The sequence below is a fragment of the Rana temporaria genome, chromosome 2 (genome assembly GCF_905171775.1).
Source record: "Rana temporaria chromosome 2, aRanTem1.1, whole genome shotgun sequence".
Classification (NCBI taxonomy): Eukaryota; Metazoa; Chordata; class Amphibia; order Anura; family Ranidae; genus Rana; species Rana temporaria.
Window position 1 is genome coordinate 184,470,577 of NC_053490.1, and position 26,049 is coordinate 184,496,625.

General features: G+C 39.6%; 1 protein-coding gene across 17 annotated transcripts in view; it reads left to right on the top strand.

Annotated features, from left to right (window-relative positions):
• The window catches only part of MBNL2 (muscleblind like splicing regulator 2), a 220,804-nt gene that overhangs the window by 180,909 nt on the left and 13,846 nt on the right, over positions 1-26,049 (top strand). For 11 of the 17 annotated variants that reach the window (XR_005746942.1, XR_005746943.1, XM_040336117.1 and 8 more), the window contains 5 exons: positions 3,749-3,913; positions 6,948-7,148; positions 10,107-10,370; positions 19,154-19,207; positions 19,892-20,045. Coding sequence is in view for 15 of the 17 variants with exons in the window: in XM_040336117.1 (XP_040192051.1) it covers positions 3,749-3,913; positions 6,948-7,148; positions 10,107-10,370; positions 19,154-19,207; positions 19,892-20,045 (838 nt within the window). In the remaining 2 variants the exon portion in view is untranslated. The remainder of the gene's footprint in view (positions 1-3,748; positions 3,914-6,947; positions 7,149-10,106; positions 10,371-19,153; positions 19,208-19,891; positions 20,046-26,049) is intronic. The other 6 variants (XM_040336120.1, XM_040336122.1, XM_040336118.1 and 3 more) reach the window with 3 other exon arrangements.

The window sequence follows — 26,049 nt, forward strand, 5'->3', positions numbered from 1 at the left end:
TGCAAGCTCGACAGGATGGGGCGTGTTAAATGTATTTATCTTAATTTATAGTTTTTGTTTTTATACTGTTCTTTAAAAAAAAAAAAAAAAAGTTAACATCCCTAGTAATATAAACAAAGCATGACAGGACCTCTTAAATATGAGATCTGGGGTCAAAAAGACCATAGATCTCATATTTACACTAAAATGCAATAAAAAAAATAAATAATGTAATTTAAAAAAAAGTCTCTTTAGGAGCTATGGGCGAAAGTGACGTTTTGTCGCTTCCGCCCTGCAATGGTATGGGGGCCATCTTCCCCTCACTCGGCTCCATACCACTGATGGGAGCACACTCGATCGCCTCTGCTGGCGGCGGAAGGGGGGGAGGGACGCCTCTCCCACCGTCGATAAGTGATCTTGCACCGAATCCACCGCAGAGACCACTTTTATCTCAAACCGGACCACTCGCTAAAAAAGAGGATATCGGGGTTATGGTAGCTGCCATAACAATGATATTTCTCTTCAAAGTGCGTAAGACGGTACGGAAGTGGTTACATTTCATGTGTATGTAAAGGCAAGTGTCCCAATACTTTTGGTAATATAGTGTATATAATTTTATTTTTTATTTTGCAGTTTTAAAACAATTTCTGATTATTATCTGTTTTTGTCTCTCTGAGGCCCCGTACACACGAGGGGATCTCCGCTGGAAACGGTCCACCGGACCGTTTCCAGCGGAGATTCCTCCTCCGGATTTGGATCCGATGGCTTGTACTCACCATCGGATCAAAATCAAAATCCGCGCGGAATTCATCGACGTGCGCGACGCTGGAAGGTAAGTACTTCCACGCATGCGTCGAATCATTACGACGCATGCGAGGGAGGGGACGGATTGATCCGGTGAGTCTGTACAGACCGCTGGACCCGATTCAAGCGGATACATTTCTTAGCATGCTAAGAAATTTATATCCGCTTGAAATGGATCGGGCCGAGGAATCTCCGTGGATAAATATCCGCTAGGCCGTACAGACGACCGGATTTGTCCACTGGAACTGATCCGCGGATCAATTCCAGCGGATAGATCCGGTCGTGTGTACGAGGCCTAAGCAATATTCTTTCTAATTGAATAAATATATAATTAAAATATAATGTTAAATATATTTATAGTTTTAATGAACATTTATGCAGCTAGCTAGATTTCCATAAAGGATATGGTATATGGAGATCCTTTGCAAACCTTACAGTCTGTAATGCAAACCTGGTCTGGGTTTCTGATGTGCAAAGGCTAAACACATCTCCCAGCAACGGGGTTAGTGGAGCCAGACATGACTGTGAGCTTACAGAGGAACAGTGAATGTTACTATAAAATGTGTACGCTTATAATATTGAAGTGGTACTCAACTTAAAAACAACAATCACAGCTTTATCGGATGCTTTGGAGGGCACAGGAGAGATATGGGATCTCTCCATAAAGAGGACCTGTCACTGCCCATGTTCATCCCTTGTGATAGCAACAAAATCTAATAATAAAAAAATAAAATAAATGTAAAGTGCCAAAAACTTAAAAAAAAAAAAAGTGTGTGCGCATGTTCAAATGTGAACATGCACATAGGTCCTGCATGCATATGTAAATAGTGATCATCATTTATGTGAGATGTCATCTTGAATGTCGGAGTGAGAGCAATAATTCTAGCCCCAGGCCTCCTGTGTAACTGTAAAACTAGTAACCTGTAAAGATACAGTATATGGGTTTAACATGAAACCTGGTAAGAAAGATTAGCTCTGTAGTTTGTTTGCTGTAGCTACTTTAAATGAGACAAATTATTTACAAATTTACTCTATATACAGTTTTTTTAACCACTTGCCGCACGCAGATATACGTCTGCAGCATGGCACGGGCAGGCAAAAGGGCATACCTGTACGTTCCCTTTAAGAAGCGGTTGTTGCCGGTGCGCGTCCGCCGCGATCTCCGCGAGTGCGTCAGTGAACTCGATCGCCGCGTGCATACCCGCGAACGTCTCACGGAGATATAGAACGGAGTGATGTTCGTGTAAACGCAACATCTTCCCGTTCTGCCTAGTGACACTGTCACTGATCGTGTTCCCTGTTATCGTGTCACAGCAAGCCACACCCCCTACAGTCAGAATCATGCCTTAGGGAACACTTAACCCCTTCAGCGCCACCTAGTGGTTAACCCTTTTACTGCCAGTGTCGTTTTCACAGTAACCAGTGCATTTTTATAGCACTGATCGTTGTAAAAATGACAATGGTCCCAAAAATGTGTCAAACAAAATGCTATAAAACTATCCCCTTTTTTGTAGACGCTATCTCTCGATCAATAAACGCTTATTGCGATTTTTTTTTTTTTCCCAAAAATATGTAGAAGAATATGTATCGGCCTAAAACTGAGGAAACAAAATGTTTTTTTTATATATTTTTGGGGGATATTTATTATTGCAAAAAGTAAAAAATTTTTTTTTTTTTTTCAAAATTGTCGCTCTATTTTTGTTTATAGCGCAAAAAATAAAAACCGCAGAGGTGATCAAATACCACCAAAATAAATCTCTATTTGTGTGAAAAAAAGGACACCAATTTTGTTTGGGAGCCACGTCGCACGACCGCGCAATTGTCGGTTAAAGCGACGCAGTGCCGAATTGCAAAAAGTGGCCTTGTCCTTTTTTAGCTTTTTTGGTCCGGGGCTTAAAGGGGTGGTTCCCCCTAAAAAAAAATTCTAACAATACATTTGGAAGACTGGTTACACTGCGGTTAGGCTGGGGGTTTTTTTTTTTGTACATACCTCGATCTCGCCGTTTCATCCCTCCGCTTCCGGGTATGATTCTTGCTGGACCTAGTTGATTGACGTTCCTCCGACCGGCGCGTCACGACTTTCCGACAGAAGCCGGACGTCATTGCTCAGGCGCCGTATAAAGTCGACTCTATACGGCGCCTGCGCAGCGACGTTCGGCTTCTTTCGGAAAGTCGTGACGTCAAGTATGCGTCGGTCGGAGGAACGCCAATCAACTAGGAACGTCCAGCCCCACAAGAATCATACCCGGAAGCCGAGGGATGAAACGGCGAGATCGAGGTATGTACAAAAACAAAAAAAAACCCAGCCTAACCGCAGTGTAACCAGTCTTCCGAATGTATTGTTAGAATTTTTTTTTAGGGGGAACCACCCCTTTAAGTGGTTAAAAAGCAACTGTCACCTTGCCCCATGAAGAGCAAAGGGGCAAAGCTTCTGCAAAGGCCCCACCCCTTTTCCAGTGCTCCCTTACCATTATCCAGAAATTCAGAGTATGCATGAGCATGTGATTTGCTCCCCCGTGACAATGCTGGGATTGGGGAGTGGGAGTGACATCACTACGCTAGCTGTGGCCCCATTGGAAGATTTTCTTTCTCTCACTGTTCTGGTGTCAACCCACAATTTGGGATTTTCTTTTACTTGCACTTTTGATGATCACTGTAAACAGGACAAATAGAGAGGGTGAATTTCCCCAACAGGGGTGCAGATATCAATAAATTCTAATCCCTCTCAACGCTATCCAAAAGTAAAAAAAGGTTTTGCCTTTTAGTTTATACTTTAGGATAAATAGTAATTTTCTACTTCTGGGAATATTTTTCCTTTACTTATGTGGAACATTTGTGCCTAAATGCTGGAGTCACTAGTTGAGGTGGGTGGGACTCATGTCATGTGTCATTTACGTTGCCTAATGTTTTTTTCCCTTTACATCTCATTTAAAAGGCTAGATCTAACTGAACAATATTTTTTCAGGGACGATGCTCAAGGGAGAACTGCAAATATCTTCATCCGCCAACGCATCTAAAAACCCAGCTAGAAATAAATGGCAGGAACAATCTTATTCAGCAGAAAACAGCTGCTGCCATGCTTGCCCAGCAGATGCAGTTTATGTTCCCGGGTACACAACTGCAGCCAATGGTGAGTAAGCTTTACATGTTGGGTATACGCCCTTGTAAACATCTGATACATTTACTTTGTGTTTGGTGTAGCTGTAATTCTTTGTTTTTAAACAACATTTTCCTGGAAAGAGTGACAAGGGAAATCGAGAGGATGCATGACTGACATGTCTTTTAATCATTGCTTACACACAGGTGTGAATTGACATCACTATGCACATGTGTGTTTCTTTCTTTGTGCTTGATTACTCTAGTGGCTAGTAGCTGCTGTAAACAAAGATTAGTTGTTGGCACTCTTCAAGTGAGACCTGCTCAATATCCCCGAATTTTACAGATTAATATCCCCAGATACACATTTAGATTTAGGCCCCTTTCACACGGGCGGACCGTTCAGGTCCGCCTGTCAGTTTTGACAGCGGAACTCAACAGCCGCTCCATGCATCTCCTATGGAGCGTCGGATGTCAGCGGACATATCCGCTGACATCCGATCCGCTAAAAACAGTGGTATGGGGATGCGTCCCCATCCGTCCATATCGGGTAAGATCTGATGAAAACGGACATGCTGTCCGTTTTTATCAGATCGCTCCATAGGAGACAGCGGCGCCCGACAAGCCCCTCCCAGCTAAGTGAGCAGAGAGGAGCTTGTCATCTGTCGGCTCAGCAGAGATCTGTGGACAGATCTCCCGCTGAGCAGGGGGACTCTGTAGCGACGGAGTCCGCCTAGTGTGAAAGGAGCCTTACAAATACAATTTTTTTAGCAAATCACAGGGGTTCATTCTTGTTAATATTTCTAAGAGTGAAACAATTTTACTGTTGTATTACAACACAGCATTTTATTTTTTATTTTTTTATGGTTCAGCTATACATTTCTATTACAATAAAAGAATAAAACAATATCAAGGAGATTTTGACTAGAGAATTTTTGAACCCATCTTCTCTACCTAACCTTAGAATCAAAACTCCTGACATACAAAGATGTGAACATAGCCGAATATAATAGCATGATGTAAAAATGCCCATGACTGTGACCTAATTGACAGGATTGTTATACTGTATATATCATTTTCTTTAAAGCGGTAGTAAACCCACACACATCAATACTATATTCATAATATTCTGAAAGGCAAATTAAGTATGAACCGAATGACCACTTTGTGTATATCTAAAAATGTTAGCTTACTGCATATGTTCTTAATAATCCAAACCTTATTTCAGTATATTCACCAGCGCATCTTCACTGTGGTCTTCTGCATCTAAATCTGCTCTGTATTTCCGCCCACAGAACGTCCTTCTCTTGATAATCCCACGCATGCGCACTACTAAAGAGATATTCCAAACCTCGTTTCCGGTTACTATGGAAACGTATAGAAAATAAATCACAGCATGCTTCAGAAAGGAGTGACAATACCTCCGGGAGCACGCTGTGTAAGCACATTCTTCAGACACATTCAAATGTCTTTGAAATTGTCCGTCTGTCTCCTGTACCATGTGACGTACAGGTCACCATGGTAACCATGATGCTCTTGTGCATGTAGTATCGCAGGATGTCGGGGCTGACGTCTAAAACAGGAAATGACGCAGCCCCGACATGGACACTGAATCTTTCCGGCCGGGTCTCAGCTTGCCGGAATGAAGGATGATACGGCGCATGCGCGGTATACGTAATTACTCAAGAAATTTAATGTGCACCGCAAACCAGGAAGTCGGTGATAATGATTCAGGAGTGACGGAGGTGAATAAAACGGCTCGATTTCAACAGGTATCAAACTAGTTATAATGCAAAACATTACTTTACTTTATCAGCTACTGTCAGACTTTAATTTAAGAGGAAAATATTTTTGTCTTTACAACCCCTTTAAGCTACTGTTCATGGAGCTTAACATTTATTTTTACATCCCAGTGGTGCTTTCACAAAAAAAAGTGTTGCTCAGATGATGTCATCCGGCTTGTTTCATAACTGTTACTATAAATTCATAACCTTTCCTTGCTTCATTATGTATAAAAGAGGCCATCCTGTAAGTCACTTATTTACCCACATTTCTATGTCTATTCTACTATATTTTCTTTCTTGCTTTCCTTTGCTTTTCTTTTGCTGATCTGGACTACTGTGTCTTGTCTTGTCGTGAACTGTATACATTTCATGTAAATATAATTTATTAAATGGAGGGCTGATATTCCATCCCTGGGAGAGGAAGAGTGGGAAGAGTGCCTCTCCACGTATATTCCCTCCATGATTGCAGCTAAAGACAGATTTGCACAACTTAAGTTCCTACACAGGGCCTACTACACCCCACAGAAATTGGCGCGCATTTACCCTCAGCAGTACTCAAAATGTCAAAGATTTTTCACTCTATTTAAGAGGTGGGAACATTCTGGCATATGGTCTGGTCCTATCCCAAACTCCAACCCTATTGGGCTGCTGTGCACGCCACATTGAGTGAAATAAGTGGGACACAGGTACTGATCGACCCACGGATTATAATACTAAGCATTATGGAAGACATAGAAGGGGATAGATACTGTAAACTATGTCTGACCCTCTCACTATACTATGCTAGACGTTGGATACTGCTGAAATGGAAGTCAGAGGATCCCCCACTTGCGCCTTTTTGGCGGAGCTCGGTGAACTCAGTGCTGCCCCTGTACAGACTTGCTTATGAGAGCAGACAATGTCCGGGGAAGTTTGATAAAGTATGGATAGATGTTTGTGACTAGTTTCTTGGCTTCCTTCCCCACAGTTACTGTTGGGTGCTTCATCCACTGGGTGCTCCCGCCACCATATTTATATTGGTGAATATTTGAACAACGAATTGAAAACACACCTGAACCTGCAAAGACTTCAGATCTGATGTACACATTTCCTCATTTTAGGCCAAGCTCCTTCCAGTTTTTTCTTTTTATATGCTGTAGCTTATAATTTGACAGCGTTCACAAATAATTTTTTTTTTTTAATGTAAAATTAATGATGTAACGGTGTGATTTAATTCCAGACTGCTAAATGTTTCACATTCACTGAATTTTTTGCAGGTGCATTTACTAATGTATTTTCTTTCAGCCCACATTTCCTGTAGGTCCAGCATTAGGAACAAATACCGCTTTTAGCTTTGCTCCATATCTTACTCAAATGGCACCTGGTGTTGGATTGGTTCCAACTGAAATGCTGCCCTCTACACCTGTTATGGTTCCGGGAAGTCCACCTGTATCAGTCGCTGGTTCTACTGCTACTCAGAAACTTCTTAGGACAGATAAATTGGAGGTACAGTTTACAATGTATCCTTAACGCATTGCTCGGCAAGAGCTGATAAAGCCGTAATGAAATTCTTTTATACAGCAAAGCTCTGACGGTGTCAGAAATGTTGGTATATTAACTTAGTGGGTTTAAGAATAAATATAGTTGTCTGCAGAAAGATTTATGTGCCCAAGTGTCTTATTGACATTGCTGTGCTTGCTCTGCATGCTATTAAGTAGGGGAAAAAAAGTTTTGCACAATATATTGCATACTTTTTGAAAGGCATCACCTGATCAATGTGAGGGGAAATATCTTCCTAAACATTGCAGTGCCAGTACCGTACCTCTTTGTACAACTTGCTGCACTCACTTGGTTGATTGCTTTAAAATTGAACAAAAAAGTGGGGAGGTGATTGGCGGAAAGCAGATGGTGCAGAGATTTTCCTTTTTCCAAATCGGAAAATCTTTAACTACCAGAGCTTTCAACGGTCAGTCATTTATTACCCCCTAGGGTAGCCCTAAATTGCCTAATACTCACCTCATTGCTGTATTCAAAAGCCAGAATTTTTTTTTTTGTTTGTTTTAGTTCACCCTTACCCGGGTGTTATTTATTAGGACTGAAGAACATTTAATTTGCTAAATTAGCGTTCTCTTAGCTTGGTAAAGACTGTAGAGTAGTGTTCACTTGCTCAGGTATACTGTATACGAAAGTGAAATTACAAACACTAGGAGTTTTTCTTGCACATAATTGGCAGATTACAGTAAGTTCAGTTTTATCTTCTGAACATTTAACTTTTATTTTGCTAAGTGATAGTTCAGTATCATTCACTTAGCTTTTTAAATAAAGTATGTGTTCCCTTGGAATACCCAGTCATGTGCAAAGATAAAAAGGGGGGGGGGGGGAATAGGATTTATTTTGGTTTCCACCCAGTTTGTATGATTGACATTTAAAAAGAGCAGTCCTTTTCACTAAGCTAAGTGAATATGAATTTTGCATAATGAGCATCTTCTGCTCTATTAAATCAGCTTCTTTGTCTTCGTATTTTATAATGAAAATAATCTGCAAACATTTCTCTTGTGTAGGGCAAACATATACCTTCTTGTTTCCCCAGTCTTTCATATAAATAGAGTGAAAATATACTACATATTTGAACTACCTTCACTAGATTCACATTCACAAGCAGAATATCTGATTTTGAATGGTTTCCTCGAGATTTGTTTCCCTTTTCACCATGCCTGTCAGGGTAAACTACAGCTGAGCAAAAGCAGGGTAAAGTCTGCTGGGAACTGTAGGCTTCTGTCAGCCATAAATAGGAACAGACACAAGTTCCATGCTCTTGTGCATTCATTTACAGTTCGTCTGTGAACAATAGCAGACATTCATGAAGCAAGCAGAAGTCAAGTTGGCCTCAACAATAAAGTGACTGTATACTTTTTTTTTAATCTTAACAATATAAGGACTGTACACATTTGTTTTGCGGGTCATTTTTAACCTTTGACTGTACTTCTTTTTAAGTTGCATACAATTGTAAAGAATATTGTATTCCTATTGTGTCCTTCTCTAATGTTTATTTTAATGTCTCATTGGGTTCATATGGATTTGTAAAATTGTTTGAATGGCCTTTTGAAACGGCAGCACCTTTTTACATCTTGTATTAGCCATCCATTGGGTTTTGTTGTCCACAAATATGATCCTTGATACTATGGCAAAAATCAAACGTGTAGTTGGGGTTATATTACAGGCCCAAAACCCTGTGCTTCTGAGATTTACACAGTATATGCTTCAGGCATGGCATATGTAGCAAGTAAGTGTTGGTTTCTTCACTGCTTTAAAAAAAATCAGTTTAAAAGATATCCATACACAAACATCTTTGAAAATATGAACTCTTACCTCATGCTTTGCTTTCCCTGTTCTTTGAGAGCTGTCTTCACAGTCTAGTGCAAGCTTTGCTCTGTTTATATTCAGCTTGTCGTAATCTGCACTGCAATTGCAGTAAAGACATATGTATAAGAAATTCATATGCTCCTCTTACAATACCTGCTCAGTGTCTTCCTGCCAGGAGAGTTCTATGCTTTAGCTCAGCTATTGGAGATTCCAGACTGCTAAAAGCTGGCAGCTCATTCATGAATTTAGCTACAGTGTATAGAATATATATCTACAGAGCAAGACTAGGAATATATAAGTGACCATGGACTCGTCTAGATGTATAGCTAGAGGTCTACAATAACATTTAATATGGTGAAAGGTGTTCTTTCCTGCAGTTTGTGATTTCAACAGTGAATTGTAGCAAAGAAATCTTAATTTATTGTCCACTGGCAGTGAAAAGTTTCAAATGATCAGGTATTTAAAGCTAATGTTTACCTTGTTCTTAGTTTGTGTCTGTTACAGTGAAGACACAGAATAATGAATGCAGACAGAATGTATGCACTGCCCTGGCCCTGTGAGGAAAATGGGTTATCGTATCCATTCTCTATCATACATGCATACATATATACATAACGGTAGTTTTAAAAGAAGAATCGTCCTTTAAATGTGAGTTTCTCTAGGCTAATAGATTTCATCCTACTTCTGACCATGCTTTGTAGGACCTCCTGTGAGATTTATTTTTACCTCTAGTGCCAATTGCATGGGGAAACCTAGCATAACATTTATGGCACAAACTTGCTACATATGGGGCATATGGCTTACTACTGCCAGTTCAGGGTGGTGTAAGCATTTTAGATTAAATGATTTTCCAAAGTGGCTTTATTAATAAGCTAAACGGTCAAAGTCTATGTTTACAAAAATGTGCAAGAAAGTAAAAATTGTAATTGCAACATTTTTTTTTAAATAGGCTTTAACAAAACATCAATGTATTCTTTAAAGCCCTTTTAAAAGGAGGATTTAATGAGACATTAGCTGTATGTAATAGTACAATATCAATTTATATATATAACCTGTTTCTAGGCAGACTTTCAGTGATGTGTCCTTGTGTGTCTTGCGTAGGTATGCAGGGAGTTTCAGAGAGGAAACTGTGCACGGGGAGAGACTGATTGCCGCTTTGCTCACCCAGCAGACAGCACGATGATTGATACAAATGATAACACTGTAACCGTTTGTATGGATTACATTAAGGGTCGCTGCATGAGGGAGAAATGCAAATATTTTCACCCTCCTGCACATTTGCAGGCCAAAATCAAAGCTGCACAACATCAAGCCAACCAGGCTGCAGTAGCAGCACAAGCAGCTGCTGCAGCTGCAACAGTGATGGTAAGTGCCAATACCTGCCCACATTCAGTAGCACTGTCAAAGTACACACACTTTCCATATTGCTTTTCTGTAACTCTAAAGTTTCTTATTGCATATAGTATAACTATTGTGAGGTTAGGAAAATATTGTTTTATCCAGCTTTTTACTATGCATGCAGGTTGCTCAACAGAACAGTAAAGGTGACTAAGGTTGCAGCTCTGACAATGCACAAGATTTTTAATATTGTTAAAAATGACAGTGATTGCTAGCGGCTATAGCAGCCGCTAGCAATAATCGCACGTAGAATCTGGCAGGCTGGTTGTACCCAAGTTGATCAACTTGGTACATTCAACCTGCCCAAAAACTGTTTGAATCTAGGCTGTTTCTGCTGAATCGGCTGAAATTCAAACCATCCATGACCAACCTTATTTATACAAACACTTTAAGTTTAAATAGATTGCATTAAATTATATTCTTGTAGCTGAAGCCTTCTTGAAAGCAGAGTTACACCCAAAAGTGGAAGCGCTGCTTATCTGCTCACCCCCCCAGGGGAGGGGGGGAAAGGGTACCTGTTTTTGACAGATACCCATCCCCACTACCGGGGAGAATGCGCCGCGGTAACAACCCTCGGAAATTCGGCCTCCTTTCTCCGCCACCGGACCAGTTAGAAAGCGCAGCATGCTTTGCTTATGCGCAGTAGGGAACCAACTGGCTGTGAAGCCAAAATGCTTCACTGCTGGTTTCCCTTTTAACGAATGGGGTGCCAACATCGCGGGATCCCTGGACAGGTAAGAGTTCTAATGTTAAAAGTCAGCAGCTACAGGATTTGTAGCTTTTTCGTGGGGGAGCAGAACTCTTCTTTAATAATCACACAAATATGCTTGCTGTAGTTGTGGTGGTTTTTCTTTTCTCAGTTTTAACTAATGCTTTTATAGCGTTTCTAAATATACAGTCCGATCCATCTCTGTCTCTCTATGGTCTATGACCAGCAATTGTTTAAAACTCCAAAGCCTTTGTTTAAAAACGCATCAGAAGACAATTATCCCATACTTGTAATGGTAATCAGTTTTTACCTTGAGATTGGTTGAGAGCAACGCTTTCTGCCTTCAGCAGTGTACATATCCGTCAGCCTGCTGTACCTTCTATTTTGTTATCCATCTGGTAATATACAAAAGAGTAATGGTCTATGTTTAGAGTGTGAAGAAGTGTGTAAGACTACGATATATAAGTGGGACTTGTCATACATATCACTTAACGTGTGAATAATAGTCAAATTTTAGTCCAAGAAATAGAACTAACATAATCGGCACAACACTGCCACCCTCGTGCCACATTCAGATTGAAGGTGCTGAATACATCCTATTGTAGTAATATTCAATGCAAAGTTTAGCTATAGCATTCCTTATATAGAGAACTGGTACACCTCTGCATCTCCTTGTCTCTGTGCTCATACAGTTTTTTTTTTAAGTACATGATTGGAGGGATGGACAACAGCAGAGTTTCACCTCCTTGGGAGAAAATTTCCTTGCACAGTGTGTGATGGAGACTGTGTTGCTGTGCTTTGACAATTATTTCAATAAATTAGCTGCCTTAATACAATGTGCATTAACATATGTATTGATGCACATTTAATATTGTGTCTTAAAGTGGAGTTCCACCCAAAAATGGAACTTCCATTTGGCACCTTTCAGGGGGAGGGGGGAGCAGATACCTGTATAATACAGGTATTTGCTCCCACTTTCTGGCATAGATCACCTCGGTGATCTACGCCACTTCCGGCGCCTACTCTGTACCCCTGCTGTCTTCTGGGAGACGGACCGCTCCCAGAACACAGCGGGGACCAGTGAAGAAGCACAGCACGACTCGCGCATGTTCAGTAGGGAACCGGGAAGTGAAGCCCCAACGCTTTTACTTCCTGATTCCCTTAACGACTATGGTGGCGACAGCAGCCGATCCACAAGCGGCAGATCGACTTCGGGTGCCGACATCGCGGGCGCCCTGGACAGGTAAGTGTCCATATATTAAAAGTCAGCAGCTGCTGTATTTGTAGATGCTGGCTTTGAATTTTTTTTTTTTTGTGGGACCTCCACTTTAATGTACATTAACAGTGTAAATGTGGCCTTAAAGGATAAGTTTAGCTTTTATAAAAAAAATAATAAATGCACATCTTTTTTGCAGGTAAAAAATGTGTGCATTTATTTTATTTACTGGAGCCTGTAAAGCATTGCACCTGCAATCAACAGATCACTGGTGCCATGCATGAACCCTGCAGACTGTCGGTACACTGTCTGCCCATACCTCCAATATGGGCAGATAGCTATTGAATGGCAGGAAGAATCAAACTACGAGATTGATCACCAGTGCCCTTACAGTTTACATTGAGAACTATAAGCTGTTGGCCACGAAGACCGACGGTAGTTGTAATTCATTAATTCGTTCACTGAACTCTGTGAATGAATGACATGGGTATAGCCCTAAGTAGTCCTGCTGTCCTTTTTACATTTTAACAGCTTGTGCGGGGAGAGGATCCCCTCCATCAGAGAGGGGGGGGATAGGCATTAAAGGATGCAGGAGCTGGAACATATAACATGTTTTAAAAGTGAACTTCGCCTTTAGGGATATTACAATTGGCCTGAGATAAAAGTAGGATCTTTCCAGAGGTCTGTAAAAGATGACAATTTTTTCGTAGGCCACATTTCCATGGCCTATTTTAAAATCTGGTCACAATTAAATTTTTATTTTCATTTCCACTCACTTTGATTTTAACTACCTACTACTGTCATTAAAAGGGGTTCAACCCTTATTGCTGGATTTTTCATTTATAAACCTATCTTTTAATTTCAGAAAAATAAGCTGGAATAGTGAGGTCACTTTCCCACCCCTTGTGATTGTTGTGGAAGGTCAGATTAAGGAACTCGGTATCTAGTCCCTAGTGTAGTAGCTGGTATGTGTGTTGTGGGCTTGTGTTGGTGAATAATTGCTCTGCTGTCCAGCACAGTGATTGACAACACAAGCCAACAGTTAAAACGGTTTTCTCTCTTCTGATCCAGAATAGGCTGGTGGGGGCGAGTGTGCAGGTCTATGCTCAGTATCTCTTTTCTGTAAAAAAGTAGATTTCAGAGGGCTTCACAATTAAAGAGCAGATATGCATAATGAAGAGGGGATGGCTTTGGTGCTGATTGTACCTGCCCACATGGGGAGCGCCCATAAATTGGGCTTCAACCTAGGGTGGAGCTACAACCACCACTGACAGAACTAGAAATGTTATTTAAAAAAAACACTGCATATATTTTAACAGGACCAAGTGCTATGTGTACTAGGTCCTTTGGGGGATTCAACAAGAGTTTTCAAATTCAGTGTTCTTTTTATTTAACTTTGCATTAAGTTCCGGTTCAGAACAGAAACGCAGTCCATGTGCCTGTGCAATTTCTGTGTTCCACTGCAGTCCTATTTTTGCAGCCTGTTTATTTAAAAGGGCTGCAAATTGCAGACACTCAAAAAGTAGTGCATGCACTCTTTGTAAAACTATAGTATCATGTGATCTGGTGCCAGCAGACACACTGCGTTTGCAATCTTCATTTGGGGTGTCATTAATGTATTTACATCCACAGCAGACCACAAAGGCAGTGCGTTTTGAACATGGTGTGGGAAACGTGCATGGAATGTGCCTTTCCCGCATCTTGTTCTAGTGTGAACTGGTGCTTAATCTAGTCTTGTCTCTGACAGCATGCAGTGGGGGAGATGGAGCTTGATCTCTGGAAAAACACTTTCCAGTGTGCATCTTTTCACTCTTCTCCACACAATACCATACCCCCTATTCCTAACCATTAAGTTCAGAGAAACCTCCATGTTACTGTAGTAGCTGTCACCTCTCCTTTCCTCACTCTCATGTGCAGATGCAGGAATGTATGTACAACAGGGAGCTAAGCTGCTGCTTATCCAAGTTGCTGGGGATGCGTGTGCATGAGGGTGGTATGCTGCTTGGGGATGTTTGCAGGCACTGTCAGACTAGTCTATTACATTTGAGGTTATTTACTAAAGCTGGTGAGTGCAAATTCTGGTGCAGCGCTGCATAAAAACCAATCCGCTTTCTTCATTGCGAAAGCTTTATTGAATAAGCTGAACTTGGAAGCTGATTGGCTACCATGCACAGCTGCACCGGATTCTGGATGCCCTAGTTTTATTAAACCCCCCCTCCATGGTTTGCAAGGGTGGATGAAAGATGTAGTGTAGGCATGGGCACGTGATGCAGTTTATATCACTGTAAACCACACCTGCTTGCTGATTCCACTGGCTAGCTTAGAATTACATGCCCTAAAAGTGACAGGAAAGAAAGTAACTTTGACACATGTAAACTAGCTTCCTGGCATGTCATAAACTGTTTGCAAAGAAAATTTGGTAGGTAAGGGAAAAATATTGTTAGACTTAAAATACATAAACAATTTTTTTGTAATGCTACGTAAAGCAGTATTAAAACCAGAAATGTCGTATATTGCAGCTTACTAGTCGGGATGTGGTGACTGCATTCGTTTTTGGACTTTTTTTCTTATTTTTTTGCCTAGTAATCTGGCCAATCTCTTGTATTGAGTGCCCCTACTCTAGATAAAGGCGCACAAGGGGCACATTTGGACAGCAGCATTGTCAATCTGGGGCAGGGGTTATACTCCCAACATTCTGCCTGTGTGTACAGGGCTTTAGGCCACTGATTGAAATAAGATTTAAAAAAAATCACAGGAGTATCGATAAAGATTTACAACTTTAAAACATTTCACTTTTTTGGCTGTGAATTTACTGTAGATATATAGCTAGGGTTCTACTTTGGAGTGGCTAAAACAATACACGTTATTCTGATCTCTGCTGGGATCATTTTCCTTTAGTGACTATAGTTTTTTTCTGTGGGTGTGCAGTAGTCATAGATTCTAAGTCTTGTTTTTACACACTACACAGTTTTCTTTCTCTATCCTTGAAAAAGATTTTATCACAAAAGTACACCACGTGTCCTTACAGTAATGAAGGATTTGGGCTGTTCTGCTAGTGCTCTTGCCAGCTTCTGAGTCGTGAAAGCCCTTTATTTTCTCCGGGTAATAGGAAGCATTTGAAATCACAAGAAAATATATTTAAATTGTGTTAAATTGTCATGTGAATTCTACATATTGGTCCTTGTAATGAAAGACATATTACAGGAAATAAAAAACACAATCTATAACCCCACCCCGCCTAGATCTGGTTTAGACGCATTGCAAACCTCCTTGGCAATACATTTTGAAAGTGTTTTAGAAAAAAAAAAAAAAAGTCTGCGTGAGACTTATTATATTTTTTTTTTTGGGCAAGATCAGAAAATTGTGCTGAAATTTAGTGACCAGGGTGTTTTTTAAGTAGTGTAGACCTCAACAGATCTAATATATGTATGTGTGTGTCTAAAGCCTTTATTTCTATCAGAGTTGTCTGCAGTGCACATTAGCATGCATTTTTGAGTGACATGAAGTCTAATGCCGCGTACACACGATCGGTCCATCTGATGAAAACGGTCTGATGGATTTTTCCATCGGTTAACCAATGAAGCTGACTGATGGTCAGTCGTTCCTACACACCATCAGTTAAAAAAACTATCGTGTCAGAACGCGGTGACGTAAAACACGACGACGTGCTGAAAAAAGCAAAGTTCAATGCTTCCAAGCATGCATCGACTTGATTCTGAGCATGTGTGGATTTTTAACCGATGGACATGCCTACAAACGATTGTTTTTTTTCTATCGGTTAGGTATCCATCGGTTAAATTTAAAACAAGATTGAATTTTTTTAACCGATGGATAAATAACCGATGGGGCCTACTCACGATCAGTTTGGTCTGATGAAAACGGTCCATCAGACCGTTCTCATCGATTTGACCGATCATGTGTACGTGGCATTAGTGAATCTTTGATAGGGAAAGGTCTTTTAGCAATCTATCTTTTAGATATTTAACCTGTTGACATTCTAGACTGATCAATCTAATAATTTGATGCTGTATATGCTGGCAGGAAGACTTCCACCACCCACTGGCTCTGGTGTTAGTGGGGTGTGAGGTGCGCTAATTAGGAAGGTTAGAACGTCCCTTTTACTGTTCTTTGACGTGAGGTCAGTAACACCTCCAAAATGAAAATATTTTGAAATATTCCTGCTAGGCAGAGCCAAGCTTGCAAGTTTAAAAAAGCACTCCACAGCACATTAAAGGTTTTCTGCCTTAAAGTGGTTGTAAACCCTGTTACACCACTTGTACCTACAGGCAAGCCTATAATCAGGCTTACCTGTAGGTACTGTAAATATCTCCTAAACACAGTTTAGGAGATGTTTACCATATATGCTTACGCCGACATCATCGGCGCATGTGCACTGAAGAAACGGCTAGATCGTGCCAAGATTTTCGGCTCCCGCACGCATGCAGCGGAGTGATGTCATCGCGGTTCCGTACAATCCCGGCCCTGAAGCCCACAAACCCATAAATACCTCTGGGAGACATGTCGCCAGTCACATCGGTGTACGGGGACCGCTGCAATAGCTTAGATCTAAGGTAAGTATTTAAGTATGTGATGCATACTAGCTCGTTGCCTTTGTCTTGCATTTTTATATATATATATATATATATATATATATATATATATATATATATATATATATATATATATATATAATATTATACACACACACACACAACCACTTTGAGTGGGGAGAGAAACCTTTTAGCCACCAAATTGGTAATAAAATGTGCATTGAGCTTCAGCCATTAGTTTTTACTTACCTGTCTGTTCTGTTGATACAATTGTAATGCTTTATTTTAGATTTATAGGCCATACATAAATGTGAGATTGTGTGAATTGTACCCATGTTCCTTTGGTAAATGTTATGCTTTTTTTGGCATGCATTCAGGTTGCTTTTTATATATCCATTTATGTTTTACACGCAAAATAATGTGCAGTATTGTTTAAAATACATAACAAATATTTCACTCTAATATTCAAAAAAGGTAATGTTACTTTTTATGTTAAGCATTAATAGGGTTTTGGGTAAAAGCTTTAATTGCACTTGATGCTACATTAGCCAAATACATTTTAAAGCTTTCTAATAAATAAGTTGTAATTTTATATACCACTTTACAATCAGGATTTCAAGACAGAGCACTGACAGTGGTTTTGCCACCTATCCTAATACTTACCGGTATTTATGATTATACTTGGTTTAATTTGACAATCTGTAGTGCTTGTGAAATTAGGTTTAAGAAAGAGAAAATGAAGAAAGTATTTGTAGAGCCTGATGATGGCTTTATGGTACACTTTACATGCTAATACTTTTTTATAGAAAATGCCCTAGTAAAAATGTGGTTTTGTTTTTGTGGCTTTTATGTTGGAGAGATTTCCTGCCCTTACGGAAAGTAAGAGAAATCTCCCCAATAGGGACCCAAGGCATTGATTAAAAATCTGACATACTTTTCCCCACTCTGTCTAAGAAAAGAAACACTGTAAAACAACATGGCTGAAGTTAAGTTTTAATTAGTATTGCTTAATTGTAACTTAAAAGTCAAGGGAAATAAATGTGTTTATCTCAGACATCCATAGCCACAAGTGAATCTAAAAAAAGATGGGGACTTGTTTTGCATGTGAATGGAAAAAGTACAGTTTTTCTTGTTCATTTATTTTTCCCCACTTATTTTTTTAAAGTGCATGAAAATATTTTTTTGTGACATTTATTATTCTTTCCTTGGCTGAAACAGTGTAGAAAATATTTCTGCACGTTTGGGCACATAGTTGAGTGATGAATGAGGTCTCGTACATTACTACAATCATCATTCTCTATGGAGAAGATGTGAGTATTTACAGCCATGTACTGAAAACACCTAAAAATGGTAGGAAAAGTGTATTTGGCATTCATAAAAGTATCAGTAAGTACTAACACCAGAAAGGTCAAACAATTGTAAGCATAAACTTTCAACTGTTTTGGCCTCAGTGAGAGCATATACTGTATGTTTCTGCTATCTTTAATAAATTATAGTTTCCTATACATTTGTATGGAAATGTTAGGTTAAAATGATGATTGAAGTAGTAGTAATAGTATAGCATATCCTTAATTCACAGCATTGAAACTTTGACAAGCTAGCCCATACATAAAACGGCCTATTCATATTTTATTGTATGCACGTAGTATAGTTATGTGTGTGAAATAAATGTCTACTTTAACTTGGTGTAAATGTTGATTTTATTTTTTTCATATTATCTTGCAATACAAGAACTTGAAATGATCACCAAAAATAATATATTTCATTTGCTTTAAAGTTACTAGGCATCAATATACTTTTCAAGAGTAGTAAAATACAATGACAATGTTTTGCTAAGGTGGCAGCTAAAACTGTAAAATCTACTAACTTCTTGTCTGCCATGGTGGAAGGCATTTAATCTTGCTATGAATTGATCTGCAATTTGCAAATGCTTTCTGTAGTCTGAAAGATGCTAATATTAATTTGATTTACCAAGTTTCAAACATCTGTATTTTACTCTCTTATCTGCTTTTAACTAAGGTATAGTAGATGCATTTTGCTTTAGTACTAATTCAAGGTGTAAAATTCATTTCTTTAAAGAAACATTTTTGTTGTTGTGCATGCCTAGTGTTTTTATATGTTGTATATTGCATTCAGAATATTTTTTTCCTTCTCACCTATCCACAATGCAATGCCGTTCCCATGATGCACCTCTGCTTGCTGTTTACCTGTATGTTAATTCGCTTGAATCCCATTGGCCCACTGCCATCATGTGCTCGCTGCCTGTTATTAAAAGACGCAGTCGACTGCCAAAGCAATGAAGCGACCTCTCGAAGCAACTGTAGATCTGGTACTTTGACCTTTCACCTTTTGCTTTGCATGTAGCTTTTATTTTTTTCAATTAAGCAACTAATATTTTTGTTATTGCTTTTTAACATCATCTGAGACAACAAATGCATACAATTTAATGTATAGGAACTATCAAAGTTATTAGCCATCTTCATTTTCTTCATATATATAAAAAAGAAAAAAATGTTTACTTTGGTTAATACAGCTTCATTTTGAAGTACTTGTATACAAGATAGCCTTAAGCAATACTGCCTATGTTGTTAATTGTCCAAGTCTTAAATGAAAATAGTTTTTGTTATCAGGAAGCAATAGATTAATATTGAATGTTTTTAAATGGCATTCTCTAGCATATGCATTCATATGTGTTTATATACAGTATGAGATTTAAAATGAGGAATACAGTCTGATTTACACAGATGCTAAAGTAATTGTAATATAACTTATTTCTGTAGTCTTGGAACTACAATCTTAATTTTAAAGAAACCATGCTTTTGCTACCAATAACCAAATCTCACTCATTCTGCATTGCCTCAGTTTGAGTTAAGGTGCATGGCAAGGCATCTTTATTTTAATTGATATTTTTCTTTTTAAATTTTATCACAACACATTTTTCTTCTGTGTGTATTTCAATGTGTGTCAAAACATTCTGATTCCTACAAGTATCATTTAATTCTTTTTTTAACAGGCTTTTCCACCTGGTGTCCTTCACCCTTTACCAAAGAGACAAGCTCTAGAAAAAAGCAATGGTGCCAGCGCACTTTTTAACCCTAGTGTCTTGCACTACCAACAGGCTCTGGCCAACGCACAGTTGCAGCAGCCTGCAGCATTTTTTCCAGCAGGTATGTCTAATACTTTTTGTAGAAGAGAAATGACTTGGCACATATTTTTGCCTGATTTACTGATTGTTTGCTGTCAAAGATCACCATTTACCTACCTAGTTGAACTACTCTTGACTGCTATTGCATGTGGTTGTAAGTTTTAGTTACCCACTACCCATCTTATTCACACACACCAAAGCCTGTACTAATACTTAAAAGCAGGGCTTGACAAAGCAGTTAGCCAGCTGGTGGTACTGATAATTGTAGGTTGTACTTAGACATATGGGATTTAGGTACAGGAGTTCCTTGTGAGAGATTGTGCTTGATCTAGTAACTCCTGCCAGTAATAAGTGTTAGCAGAATTTAAATATCATTTTGCATTAGAGGTGTCTCTTACTGTAGACCACAACGGTTATTATGGAGAGGAAAACCACCCAATTAGGTGGAGAACCTAATTGCTGGTTCTCTACAAATAGAGTGCTTAATAGTAGTACTTTTAATGGTATCTTTTGGTGATACAGGTACTACAAGGGTCTTGATGGTGACAGTGGTTGATAGAAATTGGAAATTGTCAAACGGAGTCCCTTCTAATTTCTACTATTGCACCAAGGTATTTAGGGTAATCTTGCTGCTTATTTTGTAGTGTGCAGTAAGTGTAGAATGTAGTGTTGGCAGTGAGAAAGTTGGTGAATGATTTAGCTTGGCTAAAAAAAAAACAGATTTAGGTAGACTCACCCTTTAATTGTTTTTATGCCTGCACTAACATGTCAAAAAACATATGCGCACATTTATTATATTTGCCATATAGCGTGGAAACAGGATGATGGGACTACACGTAATAGTGATGTCCAGTAGCAGTTTTCACATTTCATGGTCTCTGTTTGAAGCAAACTAAGGAAAATACATTAAAGTTAAAACCCAGTTATTGTAGGCAGTCTAATTACTTTTTTTTTTGCCTCTTTAGCTATTTATACATACAAGTCAGCTTTATTCATTCATAATAATATATTCTCAGTTAATTTATAACTCCAGCTATATACTGAGATATGGCATAAACTGGTTATACTGCCGACTTCGGCACACAGAACCTGAGGGCCACCACCCTTGAGATTTTAACCCCCCACCTCGCACATGCGTAAAGTGGATAGTTGAAATGCACAGTATTTACAGTTGTGCTCATAAGTTTACATACCCTGGCAGAACTTTTGATTTCTTGGCCATTTTTCAGAGAATATGAATAACACAAAAACTTTTCTTTCACTCATGGTTTAGTGTTTGGCTGAAGCCATGTATTATCAATCGACTGTTTACTCTTCTTAAAACATAATGGCAACAAACTACCCAAATTACCCCAATCAAAAGTTTACAAACCTTAGTTCTTCATACCGTCTATTGCCCTCTATTGTCATTTGTGGATGAGGCTCTTTATCCTCTCAGATGGTAAAGCTGCCCATTCCTCTTGGCAAAAAGCCTCCAGTTCCTGTAAATTCTTGAGCTGTCTTGCATGAACTGCACATTTGAGATCTCCCCAGAGTGGCTCAATAATATTGAGGTCAGGAGACTGAGATGGCCACTGCAGAACCTTCATTTTATTCTGCTGTAGCCAATGACAGGTCGACTCGGCCTTGTGTTTTGGAGAATTGTCATGTTGGAATGTCCAAGTACATCCCATGCGCACCTTCCTGGCTGATGAATGCAAATATTCCTCCAGTATTTTTTGTTAACATACTGCATTCATCTTGCCATAAATTTTGACCAAATTTCCTGTGCCTTTATAGCTCACACATCCCCGAAATATCATCGATCCACCTTGTTGACTCCTCTTCAAATGTAGCGTTTATGGTTGTCGCCAAAAAGCTAAATTTTGGTCTCATCACTCCAAATGACTTTGTGCCAGAAGGTTTGAGGCTTGCCTCTGTGCTGTTTGTCGTATTGTAAGCAGGATACTTTGTGGCATTTGCATTGTGGTGTCTCGACCATGCAGCCCATCTTTCTTCAAATGCCTCCTTATTGTGCATCTTGAAACCACATGTTTTTATAGACTCCTGTATTTCACCTGAAGTTATTTGTGGGTTTTTCTTTGCATCCCGAACAATTTTCCTGGCAGTAGTAGCTGAAATTTCAGTTGCTCTACTTGATTGTGGTTTGGTTTCACTATTTGGGGATTCTGTCAAAATACTATAGCAGCCCAAGGAGATTGCCTAAGTTCTGCAGTTCAGCTTTCATCAGTCATTTGCCATTATGATTTAAAAAGAGTAAACACAGTTGACAATAAATAGCTTCAGCCAAACGCTAACCACAAGTGCAAGAAATGTGGTGTTATTCATATTCTCTGAAAAATTACCAAAAATCATAAATTCTGCCAAGGTATGTAAACTTATGAGCACAACTGTATGTACTGTTTGCCAAAATATCACCAATCTTCAGTATTATGATTGTCGCACTGTACAGAAATATGGCTGACTCCACTTTTTAGTATGGCAGCTCTGCAATTTTCTGCATCACCTCCCTGGCTGTAGCATCAACACACTACTTGGGTCCTCACTGGTTCTTCTCTTCTATAAGCTATGCACTTCTCCCTCCACCAGCTCCTGGTGCTTTCAACCATGTTAGACTGGTGCATTGTGCAATTCAGTAAAGTCTAATTGGTTCACTGTGTATTACCCCTCGTTCTCAGTGTGATTCCTGATATAATTGATCCTCAGGAGCCTGTTTAAAAGAGGGCAGATATCGCTGTCCACTGGACAACTCATTTTAGGTCCCATTCATAAAATGCCAGAGAAATGTAAGCCTACAATATGCAAGGGGCCCTTCACATAACTGACAGGTTACGTCCTCCCTGCAATTTTTTATTTTTATTACTCCTTCAATTGAATAGTATTCTTTTTGCGTCGATGACCCAGAGTAAGCAAAACATGAGACACGTTTGTAAAGCACGTATTTTAACCACTTCAGCCCTGGAAGATTTTCCCCTCTTCCTGACCAGAGCACTTTTTACAATTTGGCACTGCGTCGCTTTAACTGACAATTGCGTGGTCATGCAATGCTGTACCCAAACAAAATTGGCATCCTTTTTTTTTTTTTTTTTTTTTTCACAAATAGAGCTTTCTTTTGGTGGTATTTGATCACCTCTGCAATCTGTCCCTTGGCTCCCGGGTGCAGGCGCCGGCATCTTCAGCAAGGGAAGCCTTGCGACTTCACAGCCTGGTTCCCTACTGCGCATGCGCAAGTCACGCTGTGCGTCACTGGTCCCTGCTGTCTTCTAGGACCTGTGTGTCTCCCAGAAGACAGTGGGGGGGAAGGGGTCAGACAAGGTGTCGATCGCCGCGTAATCTGCAGCGATATATCGCTGGAAATGGGAGAAAATGCCTGTATTAGACAGTTCTGCTCACCCCCTTCCCCCCTGAAAGGTGCCAAATGTGACATCGGAGGGGGACCGGAAAAGCGGAAGTTCCATTTTTGGGTGAAACTCCGCTTTAATTCAAATATTGATTTTGAGGATGACAGATATACTGCTGTAATCCTTGGCAAGTTATAGATTTTGTACATGTAGCCTATGACTGAATTGTAAAGTAAAGCCTGTCGCACCACACCTCCAGGCTCGATTAGTCGATTGGAAGAGGATCCAGGAGGAAAATTGTTGGCCAAACACTGACTTCATCTAGTCAGATGTAGTCACTATTTGGGGATTCTGTCAGAATACTATAGCAGCCCGAGGATATTGTCTAAGTTCTGCAGTTCAGCTTTAATTTCATAATGAAAATTTTATGCCACTTTGTAAATCAATGCCTTTTGAGGGTCGGTGCACAGCTGAGGCTTGTCTTGTAAACATTGGTTAGGTGGAATACTGTTTAAAAATGGCTGATTAGGTTTTATTTTAATATGGTTAACGTGTCCCAGGCACTCCTGTACATATACGTGTACAAGCCCTGGATATTTAATTTACAAAAGAGGGCCTCAGTTCAATACTGTATGACTTATCAGTCTACCTATGTGCTTTCATATTCTTTCATTCAAATACAACAAACATAACATCAAATGGGAGAAAACTACTATAAAGCTTTTAGATAGGATTTGTGCCTTGCTCTGTTCTGCCCATTCAGCTGCAATTATATCTGAACCCAATCCTGAAGTTAGGAGTTCTTGACCCATGTGAGTATATTAAATATTTGTGGGCATCACAATAGCATTGCAGTAGTTAAAATGACTATGGATCATAAACCTGTCGTACTCCGCGTTGGTACAGCTGTGATCCGCATTTCCTGCAGTGGCCATGTGAACATCCTATGTATGACCCCACCAGGTTTTATCTTTGGTTTGGTCTTTGTGTATGACAGCACAGTACAGCTGGAAAGACTGCATCAGGCAGACATACAGCCTTATTAAAAGTAATTAACTCTGTGACTAAAGATGCCACCGTTGCTACCTTGTTTTCACTATCCTAAATTGGTTTGGAAAGGCAATTACATTCAGTGAAGAAATTTAAAATACACATTATTAAGCCTTGGGTGAAAGATTTCACTTTAACATCTTAATCCAAAACATTTGAGTAAATGTAAATAAACCCACATTGTTCAAAATAAGTACATAATGCTCTTTGGACAATCATGTCCACTTCATAGCTTGTGCTAAAATAAGTTTTTGCCTTGCTTTTAATGCTTGTCCTTTCCTAACCAATAATCCTGTCTGCAAACAACCTTAGGCCTCATTTCCAGGCGATATAAGAATTTGCCTTACTTGATCTCTTACAAATAACTGACCAAATTTACTCATTTATCTCTGTGTATAAATGTTCTGGGACTGATTTGCTATGCTATGGTCCTTTAGCTAGCTGTAATTTGTTCCCCTTGCAGCTGTTTATTTTAAGAATGTCTTAACAACAGTTCCTCTGCGAATAATGTGTATTTTCTGTGTGCTTTGCTTCTCTCTAATGCCATTCATCAGTTTACACAACAGTCTTAAAAATATTGCTTGGTAGTCACACTAATATGTAGGCTGTTAGTTTTAATTAAGCACGGGGATTGGAGGTGCAAGAAATTTTGGCATCAGATAAGTGTATAAACAAACCAAAATCTTGGTTATTGCACCAAAAACTAGGTACAACCATGAACATTTAGCAATAAAGTAGCAAGTATACTTAAAGCGGGGTTCACCCCAAAAAAATGTTTTAGCATTACATTTAGCCGAGTTGTCAGAATGACAATCGGCTGTTTTTTTTATTGCCGTACATACCGTATTTTCACCGCCGCTTCCGGGTATGTAATCTGCGGGACTGGGCATTCCTAATTGATTGACATCCTTCCGACCAGCGCATACAGCGCGTCACTAGTTGCCGAAAGAAGCCGGACTGCGAGTTGGCTCTATACGGCGCCTGCGCACCAACGTTCGGCTTCTTTCGGCAACTCGTGACGCGCTGTATGCGCCAATTGGAAGGATGTCAATCAATTGGGAACGCCCAGTGCCGCAGATTACATACCCGAAAGCGGCGGTGAAATAACGGTATGTACGGCAATTGAAAAAAACAGCCGATTGTCATTCTGACAACTCGGCTGAATGTAATGCTAAATCATTATTTTTTGGGGGTGAACACCCGCTTTAACCTAAACCCTGACCTTAATCTAAGTGAACCCTTAAACCTACAAATAAGGCAAACGCTAACCCTGCACTTGAAGTCACTATTAACCTTTAATCCCTATACCTAATCCTTAAAAACATAATCCCTAACCCTAAACTTAACCCATAAACTCAACCCAACTCGTCGACCCTGAATTCAAACTTAAGTCCTAACTCCAACCAATACTTTTTTTCTTTTTAGTTTTGAATAGACGGAAGGAAGTGTCAAGTCCTTTACAGGCAGTAATATCATGCCAGAGGTTGTAACATGTCTGTTTTACTAAAAGAAGAACTTTTGTGTTAGTCTTTGATCCCAAACTCATGTTGAGTAGGCACACACAGACTATCTACAACTTTAACGTTTTACTACCTCTACAATTAATTTTGGCCAATTTTTTTTCCACTTCCATAT